The sequence below is a fragment of the Passer montanus genome, unplaced genomic scaffold (genome assembly GCF_014805655.1).
Source record: "Passer montanus isolate IOZ18808 unplaced genomic scaffold, ASM1480565v1 scaffold3, whole genome shotgun sequence".
In the NCBI taxonomy this organism is placed as follows: domain Eukaryota; kingdom Metazoa; phylum Chordata; class Aves; order Passeriformes; family Passeridae; genus Passer; species Passer montanus.
This window is the reverse complement of record NW_024367707.1, coordinates 4945189-4968491: the sequence shown is the minus strand read 5'-3', so window position 1 is coordinate 4968491 and position 23303 is coordinate 4945189. Positions and strand designations below refer to the sequence as shown.

General features: G+C 36.7%; 1 protein-coding gene across 6 annotated transcripts in view; it reads left to right on the top strand.

Annotated features, from left to right (window-relative positions):
• Positions 1-23303, top strand: part of CNKSR2 (connector enhancer of kinase suppressor of Ras 2) — a 206460-nt gene that overhangs the window by 116520 nt on the left and 66637 nt on the right. For all 6 annotated transcript variants that reach the window (XM_039714276.1, XM_039714277.1, XM_039714275.1 and 3 more), the window contains 4 exons: positions 6372-6505; positions 9390-9601; positions 13479-13568; positions 14958-15172. In XM_039714276.1, coding sequence (XP_039570210.1) covers positions 6372-6505; positions 9390-9601; positions 13479-13568; positions 14958-15172 — 651 coding nt within the window. The remainder of the gene's footprint in view (positions 1-6371; positions 6506-9389; positions 9602-13478; positions 13569-14957; positions 15173-23303) is intronic.

Sequence of the window (23303 nt, the reverse complement as noted above, 5' to 3'; positions counted from 1 at the left end):
TATAAACTGATAATAAAATGTTTAAGAGCTTTCTGCCCACTGTTAGTGGTCTAGGTTAGCCATATGCCAGCCAAACATTCACAGTCTCCAAGTGTGGAAAATGCCTTTAGATCATTCAGATGTTAACTTGTTTTTAATTGGCATAAATACATTTTAGAGTTTTGATCGGTTTACTTTGAACAGCTCTGCCTTCACATTGTAATCTTGCCAGGAGTTAAATGCAGGCTACATAATTATTGATTAATTCTTAATTCTTTGTGAGGTTTTTTTCCTCTTTAGCAGAAACACTTATATTAAGTCTCTTCATAAATATTCTTATCCTTAGAATAAATATGAAAGGTTAGGGGAGAGAAATAAAGAAGAAGAAGAAGAAGAAGAATTATGCATCTGGTGTAGCCATCCTGAAACAGAATGGTTTGATGTACAGTAAAATAATGCAATTAGCCTTTGGCTATACCATGCACCATTATATAATGAGTTTGTATTTACAAGAGCACTAATTCCAGCTCTAAGGTCAATCAGTACAGAAATAAAAAACTCCTTTTTTTTTCCCCCTTTGTGTCCTGATTAAAGAAAGTGCTGTTTGCTTGATTGGGGATTTTTTTTGTGTGTGTTTTTGGTGAGTTGATTGTCTGTTTTAATATCCATCAGTATCCAACCTCTTACTGGTAATCAAGGTTCTCCCATGATGCATTTTAGAATGATGTCCAAATCTGTGAAGTCAAGGGATTTTTCAGCCTGTGTTTTTTGTAACTGCTTTTTCAACAGTTGAATTAGGTAGCTGTGGCCTTGGGGAATTTAGTGGTTGACTTTTGCAAAATTGAAAGTATTTATTAATATGGTATTGTACCAGAAATATTAAGGTGTTATGCCTGCAAGACAAACCTTACTAAATTTGCCTTTCAGTTACTTTTTTTGATAGGCTGATCCATTGTGTGAGAACCTCGATTGATATTGCAGTTTGCAATATTTGTATTTCTGACTGCTACTGCACATGCTACTGCACAAACCAATTAACTTTAACCCTTTTTTTATTTTCCTTGTTTGACATAGAGGTGATTTTATCTTTGAACTCTCCAAACTTTTGTCCAGTTCAAAACCTAACAGAAATAAATTTCCTCTACTCTAGATTGTCTGTTTTATTTCTCCTTTCCACTTTGTGTTGTTCTGGGGAGGTTCAAAGGAAGGCCCCTTCAAGTGCTGTTGGAATAAAGGTGGAAAGTTCAATAGTGAAGATTCTCAGAGCATATGAAATTTTGTAAGTCACTGGCAGCACACTAGCAAGAACTTACTGCAAAGTCCTCCTTTGTCTTCTGGAAAATGCTTTGTTAATTACTCAAAAGAAAATGGACTTTATTACAGTGTGGAAGACTCTTCATCCAGTTCTTTTTCAATGCAGAAAAAGAGTGCTGGAGCAACCTGTGCCACGCTTCTGTTAATTTGGAGTGCACGTGGCTGGTGTCAGTGAGAAGGCTCTTCCTCATGGCACTGAGGATGGGGCAGGTCCAGCTGCCAGCCACATCTGCTGTGTTGACTTGGAAAAAAGCCTTCTGACCCCTTCTTCACCAAGCCTTTTTGAATGTCACCTTTTGTATATAGTTTGCTGTACTGTTTTGTATTTGATTAAATTGTACTGTTTTAAAAGCACCAGCAGCTCAGTATCTGTAGTTTTTTAAACAGAGTTTGTTTTGGATTAGATGTGCATCATATTTCCACTGTTATATAGTCAGCTTTTCATTTTCCTAAGAAGCAAAGGCAACAATAACAAGTCCTTTGAATGCTTCTTTTATTACTTTTATTCAGTATATTTTGTTATTTGATTATATTGCCTTCTTCATTCTTGTAGACACAATGCTATATACTGTTTTCATCATTTATGACTAGATCTAATAATCCTACCCTTTTTAATTATTAAATTTGAATAAATTGTTTGCTTTTAAATTACTTAGTTGTCTTTTAACTGCATGGGAACTGGGCATTCTTTGTAGCACTGTAAAAATGAACTCTGACTCAATTAGTTACAGTATCTCATTTTTTAATGTCATGATTGTTATTATAAAAAGTGTATTTTATTGGAAACATTTTGTTCAATGTATTGTAATTTTGATCCAATATGAAAAATATACTGGTCATAAAATCTGCTTATTGATGCAAATACTGTATAAAGACAATGAAATGTAAAATTTTGTATTAACTTTGCTTATATTTTGAAAACCTGTATGTCTTTTTTGGAGCAATGTTTCTCAGACTTACATTGCAGCTTCCAAGGGTGTTAATGAAAGGTTCAAAGAGTTTTGAAAAACATTTAGAAGAATTTTAGTTTATATTAAATATTTGATTACATTAATTGTTTAGATAGAAAAATCAAAAAGAATATGCTGACTCATTGGGACACACTCTCAGTTTCTTCAGGACTGGGAGTGCAAAAAGCAGCAACAGGTCCTGTTAGCAAGAGGGAGGTGGGGACCACAGGGCAGAGCCAAGCAGGGACAGAACAGCCACTGAAGAGGGGATGTCAGTCCTGTGTGCTGTCAGTCAGTGCTGACAGGGATTTCCTTTTTCCCAAGTAAAGATGGTTGGTTTCCTGTTCTGCAGCCAAGCAACAGTTTAGGGAAGGCTTTGTAAAGACTAATGAACCAGAGGGATGGTGGGGCATTCAAAATGTTTGAGAAATAGTACTCCAAAATACATTAAATTACATATTTTGTGTCTGTCATTGTGGATTAAGATTGATGCAGGGTCATCTGTGGAACATTTTTAGGTTGTTCCAGTTTTAATATGTAACTTCCAAAATTTCTCTGTCAGGCTTCTCCCATGGGCCAAGTACTCAACTCTTTAGACCTGAAAATGTTTTTGTTTTATTGCTGTTTCAGCAATCCCACTTGCCCTGGCCAGCCTGCCAGAAGTAACTGCAGCAGGAGAATGTCTACTCCTTGGAAGAGAATTAAATCAGTGATGCCACTGATATCCAAGGCATCCAGTTGGGAAATACTTGACTGGAGCTGCATGTGGTTTTGTGTCCAAGGTGCCTGCTTGTGGCCCTCTGAGTGGCTGCCATTGAAGCAGAGAGCTACATGAGATGGTTGCTTGCACGTGACCAGATTGACTTGAGCAGTGAGGTCTCTAATTTTCAATGCAAAATGCTATGTAGATGTACCATACATCTAGGCCACATTCTGAAGACTTTCTTTTCAACCAGAGGGGTCTGAAGACTTTTTCGTTCTGTACATAAAAATGAAAACTAGAGCACAAGGTGGTAGTTACAGCAAGGCTGTCAGTGTGTTAAGCTGCTACCAGGAGAGACCATTTAAATGGTTTTACCATGTAAAAATTCTTAGTGAGCTACTGATGTAGTCATGATAAATACTGGGTTTTGGTTTTTTTTTTTAAATGGATCACTATTTTAAAATTAGGATTTCCCTTTTTTGTGGTTGGATGAGGTTTCTGTTTCTTTGAAAATAAGCAGTTGAGTTAGGCAATGCAAAAGAAATATTGAAAATAAATGAGACATCCTAGTATGTTTGGGATAATCCTACAGGATTGTATCTCCACGTGGATTGGATTGGATTATGATTTCTGTTCCCTTGGGAGCTCCAGGTGCCCTGGGAGGGTCAGTTCACTTTCCTATCCTGTGAGGTACCACAGTCATACAGAGTCCACTGTGTCTTCACCTCTGACAGTGTCTGACAGGGAACCACTGGCCTTCAGTAAGTTGGATAGCTTGTGGCTTTCTGTGTTACACTGAATGCCATTTCTCCCTATTGCACTCACTGTTTAACCACCTTCCTCTGCTGAAAGGTAAACTAAAATATGCATTTGTCAAAGATGTCCAAACCCAAACTGATTTACAGGATCAACCAGCAAATCGCCTTGGAGGACAAACTGACTTGTATGTCAGGGCTGTGTGTTATACCAAACAGATTCCTCACACTTCATCATATTTTTTTTTCCTTTTTCCAGAAGTTAGGGCAATATCATTAATATAGTTGCAGCCAGGTATTCTAGGCTGTAACACAAGATAAATTCTTTCCCTGTGTCCTCTAGCCCTCCAGCAGCTTGTCAGGATCAGCAGAGGCGCATCAAATTCTTGTAAGTCCAGAACACTATTATGCTTGAGCATTATTTTCCCTACTGTAAGATAAACAAATTCCCAGTAGGATAAACCATAAGCTCATGTTGACTGGCACAATTCCAATCTCCAAGTCCCCCTCTCCTCTTACTTCCCTTTTCATGCAGATAAAGTAAAGGCTTGTCTTCTTCCTCTAAATGGAGAAGAGCAAACCCATCCACACAGTTTGTCTTCCTCTCAGTGCTTCTGCTGGTATGAGCCATGAGCAAACAGCTTGGGCTTAAGGATCTAGATCACAAAATCCCCGTGGTTTACAATGCAAATTAATTCAACAGGCTACTCAGCAAGCCACAAAGTGTTCTTGTGATGGAAGTGCAGGGTGTCAGAAGGGTAACAAACACTGTTGTGTTAGTGGTTCAAAAACATCTATGGCTACAATGTCACAGATGAAAATTTAAAGGATAAGATTTTTGTTTCTCTGAAAGAGAGGGGGGATGTTTAGGGTGTTTTTTATTGTTTTGGATTGTTTTGGGGTTTTTTGACCTGTTTTTGCCACCAATTTTATTCTGATTTTTGTAGACTTGTCTTGTTTTTAGTGGTTGTCAAGTCTTTTACCTGTCTGGTTTTTTGTGTGTCTTTCTCCCTTCCTTCCTGTAAATACTGGCGGTCTTTCTTTGGCCTGGCTGTAGGATACTCACATTAACTCTAATGAGCAACAGAAGAGTTAAGCAGTATCACTGTTTATAGGAGACAAATTTTGAACATTCAACCCCAGAAAATGCATGTCAGTTTGTAGCTGCTGCTCTAAAGGTGGACTTGCAAAGTTTTAACAAGCAAATTTTAAGCATGCATTTTATTGTGTTGGAGCTACATAGCACCTAACACAGCTCTGTTCCTAAACAAGACAGTAACTGGCTAAAGGATGAGGTTTCTTTAGTGATATTTATTGTTCCTATGTACAGCTTGTAGAAAAGTGACGCAGTGGTGGGGCCTTGGCTTGATAGGCATAGATTTGTATTGCTTATCACCAGCTGATGAAAGGCAAACATTCTGGCAATGATCCTACTTTAAACTTCTTGGGTTTTCTGCTGCAATGCCAAGATTAATATCTAGAAAATGATAACTTCTTATTCTGCACAGGAATACCCTTTTGGGCTATCATAAAGTATTGGCAATAGCGCTGGGAGAAGGATCTTTCTATGCACCTATTCAGTCCACATTTAGAGCTTCTCTGCCATTAATACAATGTGAAATTTTTGTGTCTTTAAGTAGTTACTAAGGTCAGAAATTTTAGATATAGTGAACTCTCTTCAATCCCAGCACTTCTTTCTTCAAGGAGTAAACTTCCAAAAAGACTGAGGAGAAAAAACTCTTTCAAAGCAAAACTTGGTATATTTTAATATTGGATTCTTTTTCGGTTGTATGAAGATACTCTTGTACTTGCTGTTCTGCTCTTTTTCTTCTGCCTGAGTTTAGTTATCACCAAGCCAAGCCTCACAAGGCTTTTGTTTCTAGACAGCCATGTTATTAAGTAGACTAAAACAATCAAAGTTTTCTTCTCATTTGATTTTTCTGCATCTTTGTAGAGACTTAGAAAATCTTGTGAAAATCTTGTGAAAAATGTGATTAAGAGGAAAGATCCTATCTGGTCTGTAATGATAGCTAGAATGCATGATTATTTTGCAAGGAGGGTACAGTTTATTTACTTGTGAGTAAATGTTATTTTGTGAGGAGTGTACCTAGGGGAATGAAGAATAATAATAATAATCTCCAGTTGATTCTCTGATAGCGTGTGTGCTCTGAGGATGCAGTACCTGATTTAACAGCATCTGCAGGCATAAGCTGAAGCATTTATGGTTAATTCTTAAGCTGTAGAGCAGATGGAAGGACTTGACATTCAATTTAATGCCTACTTATGCACCTTTTGCTGTAAACACTAGACTTTTTCTTTACAATGTTAGTTTATTTAAGGAATTAACTCGATTCTGTATGTTATTTACTTGTTAAGATTTCACCAGTAGCTCTAGTGATCACTGATTTTATAGGCATTGGCAATAAACTTGCTGTGCTAAAGGGAAAAAGATGCAGTCAGAGGAGTCAATTTTATAAGTACAATACATGTCCATTTGTAGATCTGTCCTCTTAGCATGAGTGGGTTTTTAGTCAGTTTAAAAGCACACAGAATGTTAGAACTGCTGTTTCTTTAGTTTCTGAACTATATTCTGGTTTTGGCTTTTACAAATAAAAATGTGTAATATATAAGGATAATCCTGATTATTTCTCTCTTTTTTTTTTGAACCAGCCTCTTATTCCTAGAAGCCCTACAAGCAGTGTTGCTACTCCATCCAGCACTATCAGCACACCTACAAAAAGAGACAGCTCTGCCCTTCAGGATCTCTACATACCTCCTCCTCCAACAGAACCTTATGTTCCAAGGTAAAAAAGACCATTTCACAGTACAATTTGATATGAAAAATGTTTGTGAAGTAACTGACCATTCTGTTCATACATATTTATTAGTTTTCTCTGCAGATAATACCATATTAATACCATGTTTTGGAGGTAAAAAACCCAACAAACCGAGAAACAGATGTTGAACAGCTTCTCAGAACAAAAACTCAACCAAACACCAGTCTTAGGTGTTTCTCTTTGAATGTAGTAGTCATATGATAAAAACCTAGTGCTCCTGAAACTGATTATGTTTACCATCACCATATTTTTATTTGATAAGAAGTGTATCCTCATTTTTAAATTACTTTTGCTAAACATTTACTACTCTTCAGGTTTTGGCTTCTGCTCTAGAAATTGAGAACTTCCAAATGAATTTTGATTATTTTTAATAGCATCTCTTAAATCATGATGATAATACAGTAGTTTGGACCAATTCAGATTAAATCTTATAATACATATTAGTACAAGCTGTAATCTTGTAGAGATTAACCTTGGTACATTTGAATTTTTTCATCAGCTTAATCCAAACAGACTATTCTTGATTTCACCTGTCACGTAGGGTGCAGTGTTTCTGAATAATTTGTTTGGGCATTTCATCAGGTTTTTTGCCCATGATTAACTATATTAAATCATGTGTGTATTTTGGGTATTATCAAACTGCTCAACATCTGTTTCTCAGTTTGTTGTTGCCATTCCAAAGGAAGAAAAGCAAACAATCAAACCTCCTTTTGTTACTGGAATAGAGGAAAAGACTTGATATTTTGATGTAAATTGTAAACCCCAAAGCCTTGGTGATGATACCCAGACAGTACAGCTGCTGACATATCCTCTCATGGATGGCATGACAAAAAGGGACCAGCACTTGCCATATGCTGGCTGATTAGGAAGGCTGGTTGTGTGTTAGTGCCTGCTCATATTTATCAAGTACCTTTGGGGATGGGAACTGGAGCTTTCATCTCTAGAGGGCTCTGGTGAAGGGTGTTTGCCTGATGGCTCTGTATTAACTCTGTGCTTGCAGTAAAGATCCCTCCAGGCCACGCTGCACTGCCTTCCTGGGCCAGCCCCTGATGGTGGTTGCAGCATCCATTAGCATCTGGCTGGTTTATGTCAGTCTCCATGGTGTTACCTGCTGGGGTCTCCAGCTCTGTCACCACAGAAAGGTTCTTTGTGACTGGAGGAGAGCCCACAGCCCTGCTGGGGCTGCACCAGCCTCCCTCACTAAGCCAACACCATCCCGCTCTGGGAAAGCAAGCTTGGCCAAAGTGAGTGTACTATCAGTGGGGGTTTGTGATGCTGCTCTGTCACACGAGGCAGGGTGGCCTTTTCTCAACATTCATGGCTGCCTGGGTGCCATGAGGAGGCTTTGCTTGCTCCTCAGATGGAGTCTCAAGGTGCCAGGTGAAGTAGGGGTCAGCATGCTGGCCAGCTTGGAACTCTTACGGAAGTTCACAGGGGCTGGAGGACTCCAACAAAGGCATATGGCCCAGTTTGTCTCTTGACTACCTCTTGAATATCTACTTCTCTCTCGACTACTTTCATTTTTCTGCCCAGAAATGACTGTCTGATCAGGCCTTTTGTAGCCATCTCCAGGCAGTTGTAGCAGCACATTTACTAATGTGTCCTGGTTCATCTAGTGCAAGAAAGTACTCCTGACCCAGCACTGCTTGCTCTCTTGTTTGATGCCTTTAAGTAATTTCCATTTTCAAAGAGTGGGGCAGGGGTAGAGGAAAGCAAAAGATCATGGAGATCTGACACAAAGTGCAAAGTGAGCACTGTCCTGGGGTAGCAGCTGTTAAGCAGGTGCTGCACACTGTATGTGAAACTGCATGGATGTACCTTTTCAACTTGTAGACCTGAAATGATTGTGCAAAACTGTGTCAGGTAGCCATGTCTTAAAAGTATTCAATGTAAGGCCAAAAATGTAAGGCCAGCATTGCTCCTCTGCCCTAAATTGCAAAGTGCTAGGTAGATTCCAGAAAAAAAACCAAGAAAAATGAACAGAGTAACTACAAATCAATTTTATTTCTATAATGCTTTTCAAGAGAAATCTTGAAATCAGTGTTCAAGAGCTGAACAAACAGAAATGTGTGAGGTAACTGGCATATAAATGCACACATATGCATATATGCTGTGTGATCCTGATGTGGAGTGGATTTCATCTGTTTCAGCATGTGTTTATTGCAATATTCACAGTATAAAAAAATCAGTGTCTTATCTCAATATTTACTAATGTGTCCTGGTTCATCTAGTGCAAGAAAGGACTCCTGACCCAGCACTGCTTGCTCTCTTGTTTGATGCCTTTAAGTAATTTCCATTTTCAAAGAGTGGGGCAGGGGTAGAGGAAAGCAAAAGATCATGGAGATCTGACACAAAGTGCAAAGTGAGCACTGTCCTGGGGTAGCAGCTGATAAGCAGTTGCTGCACACTGTATGTGAAACTGCATGGATGTACCTTTTCAACTTGTAGACCTGAAATGATTGTGCAAAACTGTGTCAGGTAGCCATGTCTTAAAAGTATTCAATGTAAGGCCAAAAATGTAAGGCCAGCATTGCTCCTCTGCCCTAAATTGCAAAGTGCTAGGTAGATTCCAGAAAAAAAACCAAGAAAAATGAACAGAGTAACTACACATCAATTATTTCTATAATACTTTTCAAGAGAAATCAGTGAGATGGATAAATCAGTAAAGAGCTGAACAAACAGAAATGTGTGAGGTAACTGGCATATAAATGCACACATATGCATATATGCTGTGTGATCCTGATGTGGAGTGGATTTCATCTGTTTCAGCATGTGTTTATTGCAATATTCACAGTATAAAAAAATCAGTGTCTTATCTCAATATATGAAAAACTTTTCTTTTTAACTGAAGGGATGAAAAGGGTAATCTCCCCTGTGACGATGTTGGCAGACATATAGTGGGGAAGCCAGTTCATACAGGATCTGAATCTCCAAACTCCTTTCTGGACCAAGAATATCGGAAACGCTTCAATGTGGTTGAAGAAGATGCAGTTTTGTACTGCTATGAGTATGAGAAAGGAAGAACAAGTGGTCCTGGAAGGAGAGAGAGCGCACCGACATATGGTACAGCATTGATCTCATAAAGATAATCACCATTTGTTGATTTTAGGATTTTCAGGCATCTGCTTTTGTTTTTAGCCATGAAAATATTTCTGGTGGCCATTGATTTTGCTGAGAATTCAATACTACTTTAGTCTAATTTCAGCTGAAGAGCTTATTCTTTCATAGGAAAGAAAAATATTTACTATGGTAGGTAAGTCCAATTTAAAATTGATGGGTTTTCTGAATATATATTTTTGCTCTCAGCTTAGTTTTCCAGACTATGTTTCAGTATATAATTTTATTGAAAAAAGCATATACCAGAAGCTCATATTTTTTTTAGTAAAAATACAGAATGGAAATTTTCTCTCATTATAAGGGCAAGACTTGAATAAGCTTTGAAATTCAGCTTTGAAAAGTTTTCTTAGATATAACAATCAAACCCCTTCAGATTTACCAAGTGATGACATGCTGCTTTCGTGCTGCACAGCTCTCTAAAACTCTCTAATTTTACTTTAGTCCCAGAATTGAAGTAAGACTGATGACAGAGGTCTTTTTTTTTGTAATACTGTATTAACCTCCTGTAACTTCCTGTATTGCAAGTGGTGGCTTTTTACATATAGCACTTCCTCATTATTTGAGATCATAGGTTGTTCAAAAAGGAATTTTGCATGTAAACACACATGTGTATTCATGCTACATCCACATTTTGGATTTTGGCTTATTTAGGACGAGAATTCAGGAACAATTTCTGGTAAGAGTTCTGATGCTCAAACCCTTGTACTCCAGCTTATTTTACCTTTGAAACTGTTGGAACTCTTCCTTTACCTAGGGTGGTAACTTGTTTAGCTTTGGACTGGGAGAACTGGTTTTCTGTTGCCAAGTATAAAATTGTACAGACATAGAGTTGTTAGTTTATAGAAGAAAATGAAGAGGAAATGTCATGTTTAAGAAAGGTGTTTTGACTGCTATAGTATTAGCTGAGCACACACTTGAATATTCTTTCAATCTACCTGCTGTGTTACTTCAGCTTTAAAAGTGAGCACAAGCTGTATGTTAGAGTCACTGTAACAATCCTGTCATCATATCCCTTTGTGAAGAAAATAGATGGAAATTATGAGGAAGCACAGATTTAGTACATCATGCAACCAAGCCCCAAACTCACCTGGGAACCTTGATATAAATTGAACTTGAGCTGTGTAAAGTATCCTCAGGACCTGGAGCAATGTGCTTGCACAACATGAAAGGTTGCATTTTCACAAAATGCACTCTTTCTACACAAGTGCACCACTCTGCTGAAAAATCTTCAGTATCCTTTTGATTTCAAAGTGTTTTCTAGTGTTTTCTAACCATGCCCATTCTGTGCAAAATAACTGCTAAGTTTTGAAAATGGATATATCAATTTTATTACTCCAGTATTTCAATAATTACAATTGGTGGCTGCAGTCATTTCCATTAACAGAGATGTACTCACTGTTCCAGACATTAAATTTTAATACTGGTGGTTGAGAGTGAAGAACACATTTCTTCTTCAAGGACTGCTGAATCCATTATTTTGTTATAGGATAGGTTTTTTTGCCTTTTTTTTTTCCTGTTAGCAGAAAGGGTCATAAAGACATGGATCAAAGACTCCACTGAAAATCAGTCATTATTTAACACATTTATTTTACAGTCTTTCACTTTTGATCTCACTTTTTTTTTTAATGAATTCAAGTCCATTTTTAATGAATTGTCAAGTCCATTTTCATTTAAGTGTATATTTTAGAAATATTACCATTTCAGCATTAAATTCTAAAGTTTCCCACATGGCATTTGTTAACATAAGGTTTGTGGGTAGGCATGACCACAGGGTTTCACAGAAATCTGGAAAACGACAATAACACTTCTGGCTTATGGTCACCCATTAAAGAAGGTCAGTGAGAGTTCCCAGGCCTAGAGAAATAATTATTTTCAACATGTAGTTACCATTAATTTTGTGATGTGTCAACTTTTTGACAAAAATTTTCTCAGCTCTCCTTCATGAAAGGTTAATAAGGCCCTTTGTAATTTCTTTACTGGAATCTTTTGACATTTTTTGACAATGTTAACAAAGATATTTCTTTTTCATGCTCTTACTGGCTTTGTGGTCTTCCGTGGTTGCTGCTAATTGGCCTTGGAGAGCTTCTGTTCACATGCAAGATAAAAATTTTGCTGTGTCCTCCCGATGGAAAAGAGATTAGGGAATCTGTAGGGGTGTAAAAACAAGGTTGTTAGGAGAGGAAACAAGCAAATGAAACTTGAGTTTAAGGAAAGAAACAAATTTGATCATTGCAGTTTTAATGCCAGACACAAAAGCAGGTACTTTGAACAGCTGAAGGTTTTGCCGAAAATTTGTTGGCACTTTTGATAACAATCAGATTTTAAGTATCAATTTTGTAACTTTTCTATTTTATTAGGTGTGCAGTCCTGTTAATAAGATACTGTGTGTTTAGCCTCACAAAGAAAAGAAGGTTTTATTTCTAGAAAAAGAAACTGTTGAGAGCTGTTTCTGATCAAGTAAACATGAGCCAAATACATCCCCACTCAGGAAATGACTGTGTGCACTAAATCTCACCGGCTTCAATCAGAGTTAATTACGTGTCCCTAAATAGTAAAATGAATGATAAGAGTAAAGTTTAAAATATATGTGATTTTCCTGAGTAGTGAATAATTTGTGACCTGATCCTGTGGTCTGAACAGAACATACAACTTTTTTTTGTCAATATTTTTTTTTGAGATGATAAAAAATTTTACCATTATGCTGTCTGCATGGACCCAGTACTTCAGCAGGGAGATGGACATGTTTGAATACTTGTTTTCATTATAAACATGTCTCTTTTTTTCAGTGTATCATGGATTTAACCTCAAAAATGTGGAGTAAGACTTTCATGTAGGGATTTTCTACTAAAGTAATTTACAGGATTTTGAAGTTTCTGCTTTAAGTTTTGCTACTTATAAAATCAAAATATTTACTTGCTTTTTGGATTTGTGACTGGTAGATTGATTTAAAAAGATCAAGGGCTGATCTTGTTGGGAAAACATTTTGTTTTCAGTCTGTCAGATAATATGCCATGTGTTATGCTTCTCTGTTTTATTTCAACACATTATTTACCTACACTTTGTTTCAATATATTATTTAATTGCTAATGACTTCAGACCACTCTAAGTGCCCCACTAAGTTCCATAGCACACTGATTTCACTGATTTCCAGCTGTGTATGTGCAATCCTTAAACAGAAATCATTGTTTACATCATTTTTTAAAATCAATTCAGCAGCTTCCAATCAAAATTTAAAAGATAGGTTAGTCTTCAGCTATTCTTTTTATTGCTGTCTGAAGTCACAGTGAATTTAGCAATAAAAATGTACTTTGCTTTCTGTGGATGAAATGCTACAAAAGAAATAACATGTAGAGGTTTTCTGCTTCCTTTCTCACTTAGTCACTGATGCATCTTGTAAGCCCACCATCAAGTATGCTATTTATGAAGGTACTTCAGTGATATGCAAACAGTTCCCATGTGCTTTAAAACAGTTCTCCCATGTGTGTGCCAGGGCCTTCCAGAATAAGAAACAGATACTGCTCAGTGAAAACTGAAGTAATTTGAATGTGTTTGTCAGTGTCAGATGTCACTCCACTGATGACTTTGTAGGGCACTGGATTTATTCTCTAAACTTAAAAAAATTCCATTAACTACTTAGCTGCTTCTTTTCTGTTAAAGAGAACAGAACTCCTGTCTTAACCTCTTGTTAAGAGGCAACACTGGATCCTGTTTCGTAAGCAACCCCGTAGAATTGCAGCTTAGCACATAATTTGCTCTTTCTTCTAAAGAATGTTGTTAATGCTGCCTTATGGTGCATGATCTCAATTTTTTCCTCTGTTTCCAGGGAAGCTGAGGCCTATTTCTATGCCAGTAGAATATAACTGGGTGGGAGATTATGAAGACCCCAATAAAATAAAAAGGGATACTAGGAGAGGTCAGTAATCTGAACACACATTTTATACAAAGCATTGTGGTTTTTATCTTGCTTTAAGCTATATATTTCAACACCATTTTGCTGCTTGCTTAGCTGTATATGTTTGTGAACCTGTTTTGGTATTTTCTTTATTATATATGCCTAATTTTTTGCAGATTCTATTTTAGGATTGAGGAAGTTGGTTCGATAACGTTCTAGAGCAGAATGGGATTTACATCAAAATCAAAGAGGATAAGTTCTTCTGGGTTCTGAGGCTTGGATGCATAACTCCATGTACAAAATTATGACCTCTGAGATTGCTGTTATCAGCCAGGAACAAGATGTTACAGTAATGATAACTATTTCTGTAAAAATGTTAACTCAATATTCAGTAGGGATCAAAAAAGGAAACACTTAAGAATTATTAGGAAAAGAATACAAGACCAAATATAGAAGCATTCTTATGCTGCCGTGTCAGTTGTTGCTCATGCTATGTGTGTGCAATTCCAGTCTCTTAATCTCTTAAGAAAAATACAGTTGCATTCAAGAAGGTTTAGGAGACAAAAAAATTAATCAGATGCCTGAATTGACTTCTAACTGGGGTCAGTTACACAGGGTGGCCATTATCAGTTTGGGAGCAGGACATAATAAATGTTTATAAAAGCTTGTGTGAAGTAAGGAAATAGGTTTGTCAGTGTTTAATCTGAAACAAGAGCAAAGACATCAAATATCTCTGTCAGATGCTGGATAAAAAGAAAATGAGCTGGTGCAGTTCATGTTCAAGCTGAAGAACCTCTTGCCACAGGAGGTTGTGGGTACTAGAAGTTCACATTAATGCAAGGAAAGACAGACAATTTTGTGAAAAAGAAATCTGATGAGGTTTCCTGAATTAACAGACATTGCTTCTGGGTCAGCTACAAATTGGTACATGCTGGAAGAGTATTCAGGGAAAGTATGTATGATCTGGTGAATGATCTCCAATGAATGTTAAGAGCAAATTACTTTAAAATGTGTGGTGCCACTGACCACACATTTTTTTTGTATTAATTTTGTATTAATTATGACTCCTGGTAAAAAAGCAGCAAAACCCCAAAAGTTGTCGTAAGTCCATCATTGCTCATTTTTTTAAAAACTCCAAGACAAAATTTATTGATGTGCATCTTCTTTTATATTTTGTTCCCTTTATTTAAAATGTACCAGGAAACTTTAAGAGTTGTGAATTTTCTCTACAGAAAGTTTGCTTTCTTATTATATCTGAACCAAAGAAGCATATGGGTTTTGTTAATTAAATAGTCCCAAAGGGTTAAAATTGGCAGTAGATCCTAGCAAGAATATTGCATGTTCTGGAAGCAAGATTTACATGCATGTAACAGTTCACAATGATGTTTTGCATTGCTTTCCTTTCAACAGAAAATTCATTGCTTCGCTATATGAGCAATGAGAAAATAGGTCAAGAAGACTACATGTTCCAAAGGAATAGCAAAAAGGATACTGGGAAAAAGTCCAAAAAGAAGGGAGACAAGAGTAGTAGTCCAAGTCATTACTCACTGTTGCCTAGTTTACAAATGGAGTCATTGAGACAAGAAGTTATGGGCACACCTGGACCAGAAACTGCTATGTACCATGTGAGTAAAAAGAACATTAACAAAAGTCATTGCTCTGTGCTTGTGGTAAGAGACAGTCTTGATTTAATGGTGTTGTTCAAACATTCTCTGGACTGCTGCTGTTGCACTGATTTATATTCTTCACACAATAACTTGGTCTCAAAGAAATATTTTAGAATTCTTGATTTTGCTGTTAAGATGAAGGATGGACAGCATTATTTTATTTCCTGTATTAGAAAATGGCACTTTAGAAATGCAGTGTGCTATCTTTGCCTTGACTGACTTGCTGCTGATGGAAAGGGAAACAGCAGCAGTTTCCTGTCTGGCTAGGTACCTTCTTCCCAGCATTTCCATCACTGCAATATGCTAAATGTTGTCAGACAACCCCTTCACTACAGGGGGTAATGGAAGGCCTGATAATGGCAGGAAAACGTGTGGGAGGTGTTTGTTTTCCTTTGAGGTAAGAGGAGCTCTAATGCATATAACTGTTTTTAACATATAGCCCTCAGGAATGCAGGTATAAATGTGAAGGTAGCAGTTCTGCTGAGTAGGATGCAGAAGAAAAATTGCAGTAACTTGCTCATTTTTAAGTGTGTCCAGAAATGGAGTTAGAAGATCACAACATATTTTAGATGTGATAAGACATTCACCCCATAGCACTTTCCATGTATTGAGAGAATACTCATCTCTCAGTGGAATTTGTTTCTCAGTTTATGCTAAATTCTTGACACACACAGTAACAAAAATCTTTTATTTTAAGGTACCATCTCTTTCTTTTCTTTGGTTCCCTCTATCACACAGTAAGTCTAGTTTCCAAATTCTGTACAAGTATAAATGGTGTACACAGGAACTGGTGGATTCTCAAAGCTCTGGTTTGGAAGTTAATGAGCAACAGCAAGCGTAGAATTGACAACAAACATTTTTCATTTGCTTTGGATATCCATCCACAAAACACCTGAAATGTTACCATCCCAATTTCCACCAGTATCAGCTAATCCTTCTTATGTATCATTGCCATTAAAGGATCTCTCTCTGTAATGCCATTAAATCTTCAGCATCTATTTGAACATTTAGTTAGAGCTTATTCCTTTATAAAAATGAATAAAGGTTATCCATTCTTTAGAATACAAATCAGTATTGATCTGCTAACTGGCTATGGAGCAAAATGCTTGAAGTAAACAGAAAAAGGAATCTTGGACTATTGATTTGTCCAAGAAATGGGAAATGGCAAGGAGCCCTTCACAAAGCATTTACAGTGCTCTGCAACTGAACATTGCTGATGCTGCCTCTGGAAGCTGGCTGCTATCATGCAGTTCCAGAGCTTCTATTTAGTGGTAATGACACCCAAGTATTCTGGTGCATACATCTTTTGCCACATAGCAGAGTCAAAGGTTTTGTAATAAATTGGTCAGAACTTTTCTTCCAATCCTAAATAAACTGTGCAGTGAGCAGACAAAGAATGGGGGACTACAGATAACACACAAGGAACTCGTATCTGTTTGCAGTAAAATTTTATTAAGCTATAATAAATCAGACAATGAAAACATACTTTATGCTCAAATTGCATCTTAAAGATCACTAAAATAGTTGCTGTCCTATTACAATTTTCTTTTTACAATCAACAGCTACCTAGTTTTTCCCAAAGATTTCAGATTATTTGTAAATGGAAGCCTCCGGATATGCAATAGATGAGTGTAAAAGAACTACCCTGACAGTAGTGAAAGAGCTCGAGGTTTTTGTTTGGTTTGGTCTGGGTTTTTTCAGAAGTCAATGTTTTCATCATGCTAGAATATCAGGGGAAGAGAGAATACTGTGACTCTGTGCTGTGTATACCACAAGCCAGCAGATTTTCCTAAAGTAAAGAGCAGCCTCTACCACGTGGCTTTAGTTAAATTTGAACCTGTAGTGCCTCAATTGTTTGCATAAGGTCCCAGTGCTAAAGAATACTCCACCAGGCTTGTGAAGTAGCTCCAATCCCTCACTGCTCTTGTTGTTAAGAGAGTTCATCTGTTAGCCTTTGTTTACCTGGCTTCTATGTCCAACCATAGTTTTAAATGTACCATTATCCTCTGGATTTAAACATCTTTTGTTACCAAATTTATCCCTCAATATAGGATTTTCCAGGTTATAATCAAATAATTTTGTAGACTCCTCTTGCTTGTAAGAGTTATAATGAGCTTCTTAGGTTTTTCTTCAAAGATTGTGTTTTCACATCCTTTTCTCATTCTCAAAATTCTTTCAAATCTTCATATCTAGTCCTAAACTATCTTAAGCATCCTTCCTAAAGTGTATATGCCAGCACAGCACATAAATAAATTTCCAGGAGCTGCATGCAAAGGTTACATAACCATTCCTGTTCACTACTTCTCTATTTAAATGCTTAAAGGACTGATTACTGATTTTAAGCATAGCCTTGGAATGAGAGTATGTTTGTTACTTGGTTTTAGTTTTATTTTTTCTGTAATGATATTATTTCAAATCACTTACCTGCAAGACGGATATTCCCAATCTAAAAGCTTTTATCTTGCATTGTTTGTTCTTAAATATAGTAATATTGTATATGGTTGGTCATGTTGAAACATGTAACTTCTTGGGTATGCCTCCTGAATAATCCATGTCTCTGAAGCAACCCTAAGTATGAAATATGTGAGATTAAGGACTCTGGACCCTCAAACTGGGCCCCATAATTCTCAAGTCCATAACAAAGGAGTATTGAAGCTCCCGGAATCTGGGGTCTAGTGTGGGGTCTCCTTGATCTGAAATTATATTTTTAATGTGCATATTCTGTGAAATAGAAAGCATGCACATTTAATTTCTTCTTTTTTTTCCTTCTATCTTCTTTTCCCTTTTACTGAATTTCCTGGAGTAAAAGCCATGCCGCTCACTCAGCAGTCAGGTTTTGTGTCATTCACTGGTTTTTGGTTCTGTCTTACCTTTATTCAATGATGTTTTTATTCTTTTTTTACTCCCTTGATATAAATGTTAAATAATTTTGGACTAAAATGCATCCCACTAGTTAATGATGAATTGCCTTTACAATTCCAGGCCTCTTTCCTTTTGGATTTTGCAGCCAATGACGTGAGCAGGTTGATTACCTTTTACTGTGAAGCTTTTCTGCAGAAAAGCAGCTTTTACAATTATGCTGACTTCAGCTTGTCTGCTGCTTTTATGTATGGCTCTACAGAAAAGAAAAATCTTTGATCAAAAAACTACACTGCTGAATTAAATTACCACAGCAGAAATGGTATTATTTTTTGTGCTGTAAACAAAGTGGATGGTGTTAAAAAAATTACCATGGTAATGTAGAAGTGCCTGGTTGTTATTTGCTAAAAGCTGTTCTGTAAAATGCCAGCAGATTCAAATTGTTATATTCTAAAGTGATCACAAGATTGTGGCAGTCTAGCATTTTTCTGGCTGTCAGGATACTAAACTTGCATACAAACATTGGTCTCGAAAGTTCTGTTTGTGTTACTGACCTGCCATTGCAATCAAAACTGGTTAAGGGCACATTTCAGTTGCAGCCTTGAAAAGTGAACAGGGTTTGCTTGTGTCCACTGAACATAACCAATGTGATACCATAGCAAAGCAAAAACTAATTTGTGTTCTGTCGGTGAACTAAACATCTCTTGTATCCTATTCTGGTGTTTCTGAATCCTCATATATAAATTTTCTGCACTGCTTTGTTGTTTTTTTTTCTCCATCCTAGAAGTTGTTTTCGGTGTTATGTTGATTTCTAGACAAATTGTTCTTGCATTCTATTTTTCTTCCTCAGTATTGTAAAAGAAACCAACACAGAGTGTTAATGTTTTTATTAAGCTGAGGCAAACTGTTTGAGCTGTTGCTGCTAAACTGATGTGCAAGCAGGTGTTCAATGTGATCTATTTCTGTATGTAGAGAACAGCACATTTTGTCTTGAACTTTTGGGGCACAAGAGATGAAAACTCTGACATATTGTTGTAGTTTCTCAAGTTCATTATTTTTTTTGTAAAGGAATTTTCTTGGTGTGTTGTGCTTTGTTTTTGCTGAAGGAAAATAATGTGGTTATTTAGGAGGAGATAGAGTCATGGGTCAAAAGAAGTTCAATGTCAGGTTAATAATTTGCTGCTAACTGGATCAATACAACTTTCCCTTAGCTTAGAAGCAGCATTGCAATGTGAAGAAAAGCTTACAGGCTATTTGTGGTAGTATGTGAGATTGCTTGTTCTTGCATAACTCCCTGCTGTATACAATAGGCTGTAACCTACACTGATAAACTTCTATTATTGACCTTCTTTCTTCTCCCTTCCTGCCTCCCATTATCCCTCTGCCTTTTCCACTGTGTGTATGCTCACTAGTTCACGTGTTCTTACCAATACATAGTGACTCCCTTGTTGTAGGAAAAGTGACAGAAAAATAACAGCTTCTCTCTATGCTGTGATAACCAGACTGTTTTAAATTGTTTAATTAATAGAGGAGTTTTCTTAGGTATTTTATTTGCATTTTAAAATAAGGTACGTTTAGTAGCAAAATGTGCCACTTAAGTTCATACATCTGAAACAGTAGCTCAGTAATAGGTTGAGGAGATAAATCAAGGTTTTGTACCATTGGAATTTTGCTAATTTTACATATGTACACATGTACTTTAATGTTCCAGTTCTAGTTTTAATAAGGGAGAAATAAAATAAAAGCTATCAGCTAGAGTAGCTGTGCTGTAAATTGAATTAAGTTGATCCAACTTTGGTAAGATCTTTTTTTTTGTTTTCCTCTTTAGCAATGCATAACCATCCATGTGGTTGAAATGCAGCCTGATGACTCTTAATCACATAGTAACAGCAATACTTGCTGCAGTGAGCACCCATGGAGAGCCAGGCTCTCTCCTTTTTACTCAGCCAGCGAGGCAGCAGGGACGAGGGCTGTGAGCTGGGTTCAGTCTGGGCTGTTCTTCCCTCCAGTGCTCCCGAGGTGGCTGCACCAGCTCAGCTCCTTGGGTTATCTCAGCAGAGCAGGTGGGGCAGCATCAGCCTGGCCAGGCAAGGGGCAGCTCCCTGCAACAGTGATCTTGTTGAGAGTACTTCAAGTGAAGAGGGTTTGTTTATGGACCTATTGCAAAAGTCAGTTTTTAGCTAGGAGACAGTAACTTTTAGCCAAAATAATTACTGATTTAATTACTTAAATAATGCATATTTTCAGGTGTTTCTCCTACAGACCCCTCCAGAAAAAATACAGGAAAATGCTTTTTAAAAGTTGAATTCAAAATGCCTAACTCTACTTAAGTGGTTCATTTTGCTTTCTCTTGTTCCTCTGCAGAAGGACTGAAAGAAAGTAAAAAGTGAAAATGCTTAAACCACATAGTTTTTGATGAAAATTCTTGAATCAAATATGCATGTATTTATAAAACCTTTAATCGTAGCACCCAATATCTAGCATTTTTAAAAGTGCAGAACATGTGCATATAGTTTCCTAATAAACTTATGTGCAAGCTACCCATCAACCTATCGCAAAAATCTTCTTTATAAAAATAGCATCCAAAAAACATTAAATAATGCAGAATGATTTACTAGAAAAACAGCCCTAACAAAACTACCCCAATGAAAAACTGGCAGTTTCCCATAATTGTAAATATCACAGTATTTAAAGAATTTTTGTTCAGTTAATTTTTTTGTTATGGATATTTGTAAATAAACAAAAAATTGGTAGAGAACAAATTAAAACTCGGTTGCACAGATTTTAGGTAGGTGGCTGAAATTTTGAATGTCACTGTACCATTACAACAGATGGAGTTGGTTTTTTCTTTAAAATTTTCTTTTAAAAAATGTTTGGAGTCCAGCTATGGCAGTATTTAAATAAAAAGGCTCCCTTTTTCTTTGTCTCCTCCCTGTTTTCACAATAGTCTATAGTTAGACATGTAATTGTTATAGAATAAAAATATAGCAGTTGGTATCAAAGTTCAGTTTCACCTAAGTGCATAGTAAGAAATATTTTCCAATAGAATCTCCATAAATTTGTTAATATTTGAATTAGTGTTACTTCTTTGCTGTGGTCTTTCATCTCCATTTAAATATATGTATTAAAATAATACTGAGACTTGGAGATAGATTACAGACTTAAGTGGTTTAATTATATGCAAAGGAAATCTTAAAACTCTTTTCTGAAAATGTAAGAATTATGTAATGTAAAAAAATTATAGTTGTGTTCTAGTTAAAAACTATTTGCATTTTATATTCCCAGCTAAGAAAGTGTACTGGATTTCAAGTTACTGTCCAGAAATTAAATAAACATAATGAACAGTTTTAGAAATAGTTGTGAAAAATTTCAGTCTCTAATTACCCCAGTATTTCAAAAATAATTTCTTCACTACTGCACTACTTTGTTGCAAGTTAGGCCGTTACAGTCAAAATATAATTGTGCATGCTCTACCTTCTACTGTAAAAGTACGAAAATACAAATCTTTACCAAAAGTTAAAATTTTACAAGTGGAAAAGCTGTAATTTCTCATGATGTCTAGACTTTTCCAAGACAGCTGTCTCAGTCTGGACTGGGAGGAGGCTCCTGGGCACCTCAGTAGGAAAGTCCAAGACTCTGAGCTCTGTTTCCTTTTTGTGCCTGAGTTTCTCCTGAAGAACTTCATGTTCATGCAGCTCCAGCAGAGCTTGGATGTCCCCTCTGGAGGTGACTGGAGCATTTAAAACATTTACATCTTTTTTCTCTAGGTTACACTGGTCACATCTCAGCTGAGTTTTTGTAGCCTCAGGGTATTGTTTGTCTTGTTCTAGGATTTAACTCCTTGCTCCCTTTTCCATCAGTGAGCATGTAATGAGGAAATAAGGCTGTGATGGTAACTAGGTCCACATGTGTGGAAATGGAAGGAACTCACTGCATTGCAGTAGAAACTGAGCTGAAAAGGCTTATGAAGTTATAGAATAATCTGATTTGAAGTTATTTCAAAAGCCTCAAAGTCTATTCAGAGGCAAAAGTGCTAGTAAAATGTTTCATATAATGCAATGCAGAGAAGCAAATGCAGTTGTGCTATGAAGGCATTATGAGCTTCTATCCATTTCCCATCAGCCTAATCTATGGTTCAGCTATAGACAGCCCTTTGCTCTGAGAGACATTTAGAAAGGAGAATGCTGAAAAATTAAGGGAAAAGTAGAATAAGGAAAAGTAGAATAAGGAAAAGAAACATAATAGGAAATTTATATCTATTGCCTTCATGAGGCAATGGGTAATACCATCATGTCCCACAGCCACATTGGCCATGGGCAGCTTTGAATGCCTACACATGTGGGGTTTCTTTCAGTTGGATACTTGTGGGTTTGTATATTTGATTCAGACAGGAGAGCAGCATGTCTCACTCACATTCTAAAAAAGTTGGAATAGTAGTTCCAGGACGTGGCCAGCTTCTGCACCCCAAAAGAAACCATCTAAACAATACTGTATGTATCCTTTTATTTGAATGCAGCACTTCACAACAGACAGATACAAAGTAAGTGACACACTTTGTAACAGACACAAAGTAAGTGATAAAAATAGTATTCATGTAGTTTAAATCTGTGTAGAAACTTCATCTAGGTCATATGTGACCTGTATTGCATATAAAACAAACAATACAGTAAAACAGTTAACCAATAAGAAAAATGTGCTTTTCTTGTGACATTTGGAAAATGATTCGCATAGCCATAAAACTGTTGTGGTAAAAGGTAATTTTTGCTATTCCATCTGAGTTTGGTAAAAATTTGGTTCAAAATAAATCTACATTTCTGGGAGAAAAAGCAAGAGAGAAACAGCATATAAATTCCTTGCTAATGGAAGATGGCTTTATATTATTTTTAGACTAGTGCAATCAACAGAGAGGAATAGAGGGGCCTCTAGGTCTAGACCTCTGCTATTACAGTTAATCTCTTTCACTTAATCCTATTCAGATCTGTACTAAATTCCACATTCAAACAGGGTATGAATTGCTGTTACTAATGATGGGACCAGTAAAAGGTGATAAACTGGGTGAATGGGTAGCCGGTTTTCATAATTCCAAGTAAAATGTTGGACAGAGGGGAGGAAAGATGCCATCAAGAGCAAGGCATCTAATGAATTTGCTACAGAAAAACAAAACCCAGATGCCTCGATAACCAGCATAAACTGCATAGGATAATAGGATAATTCAGTCTGGGAGCAACCT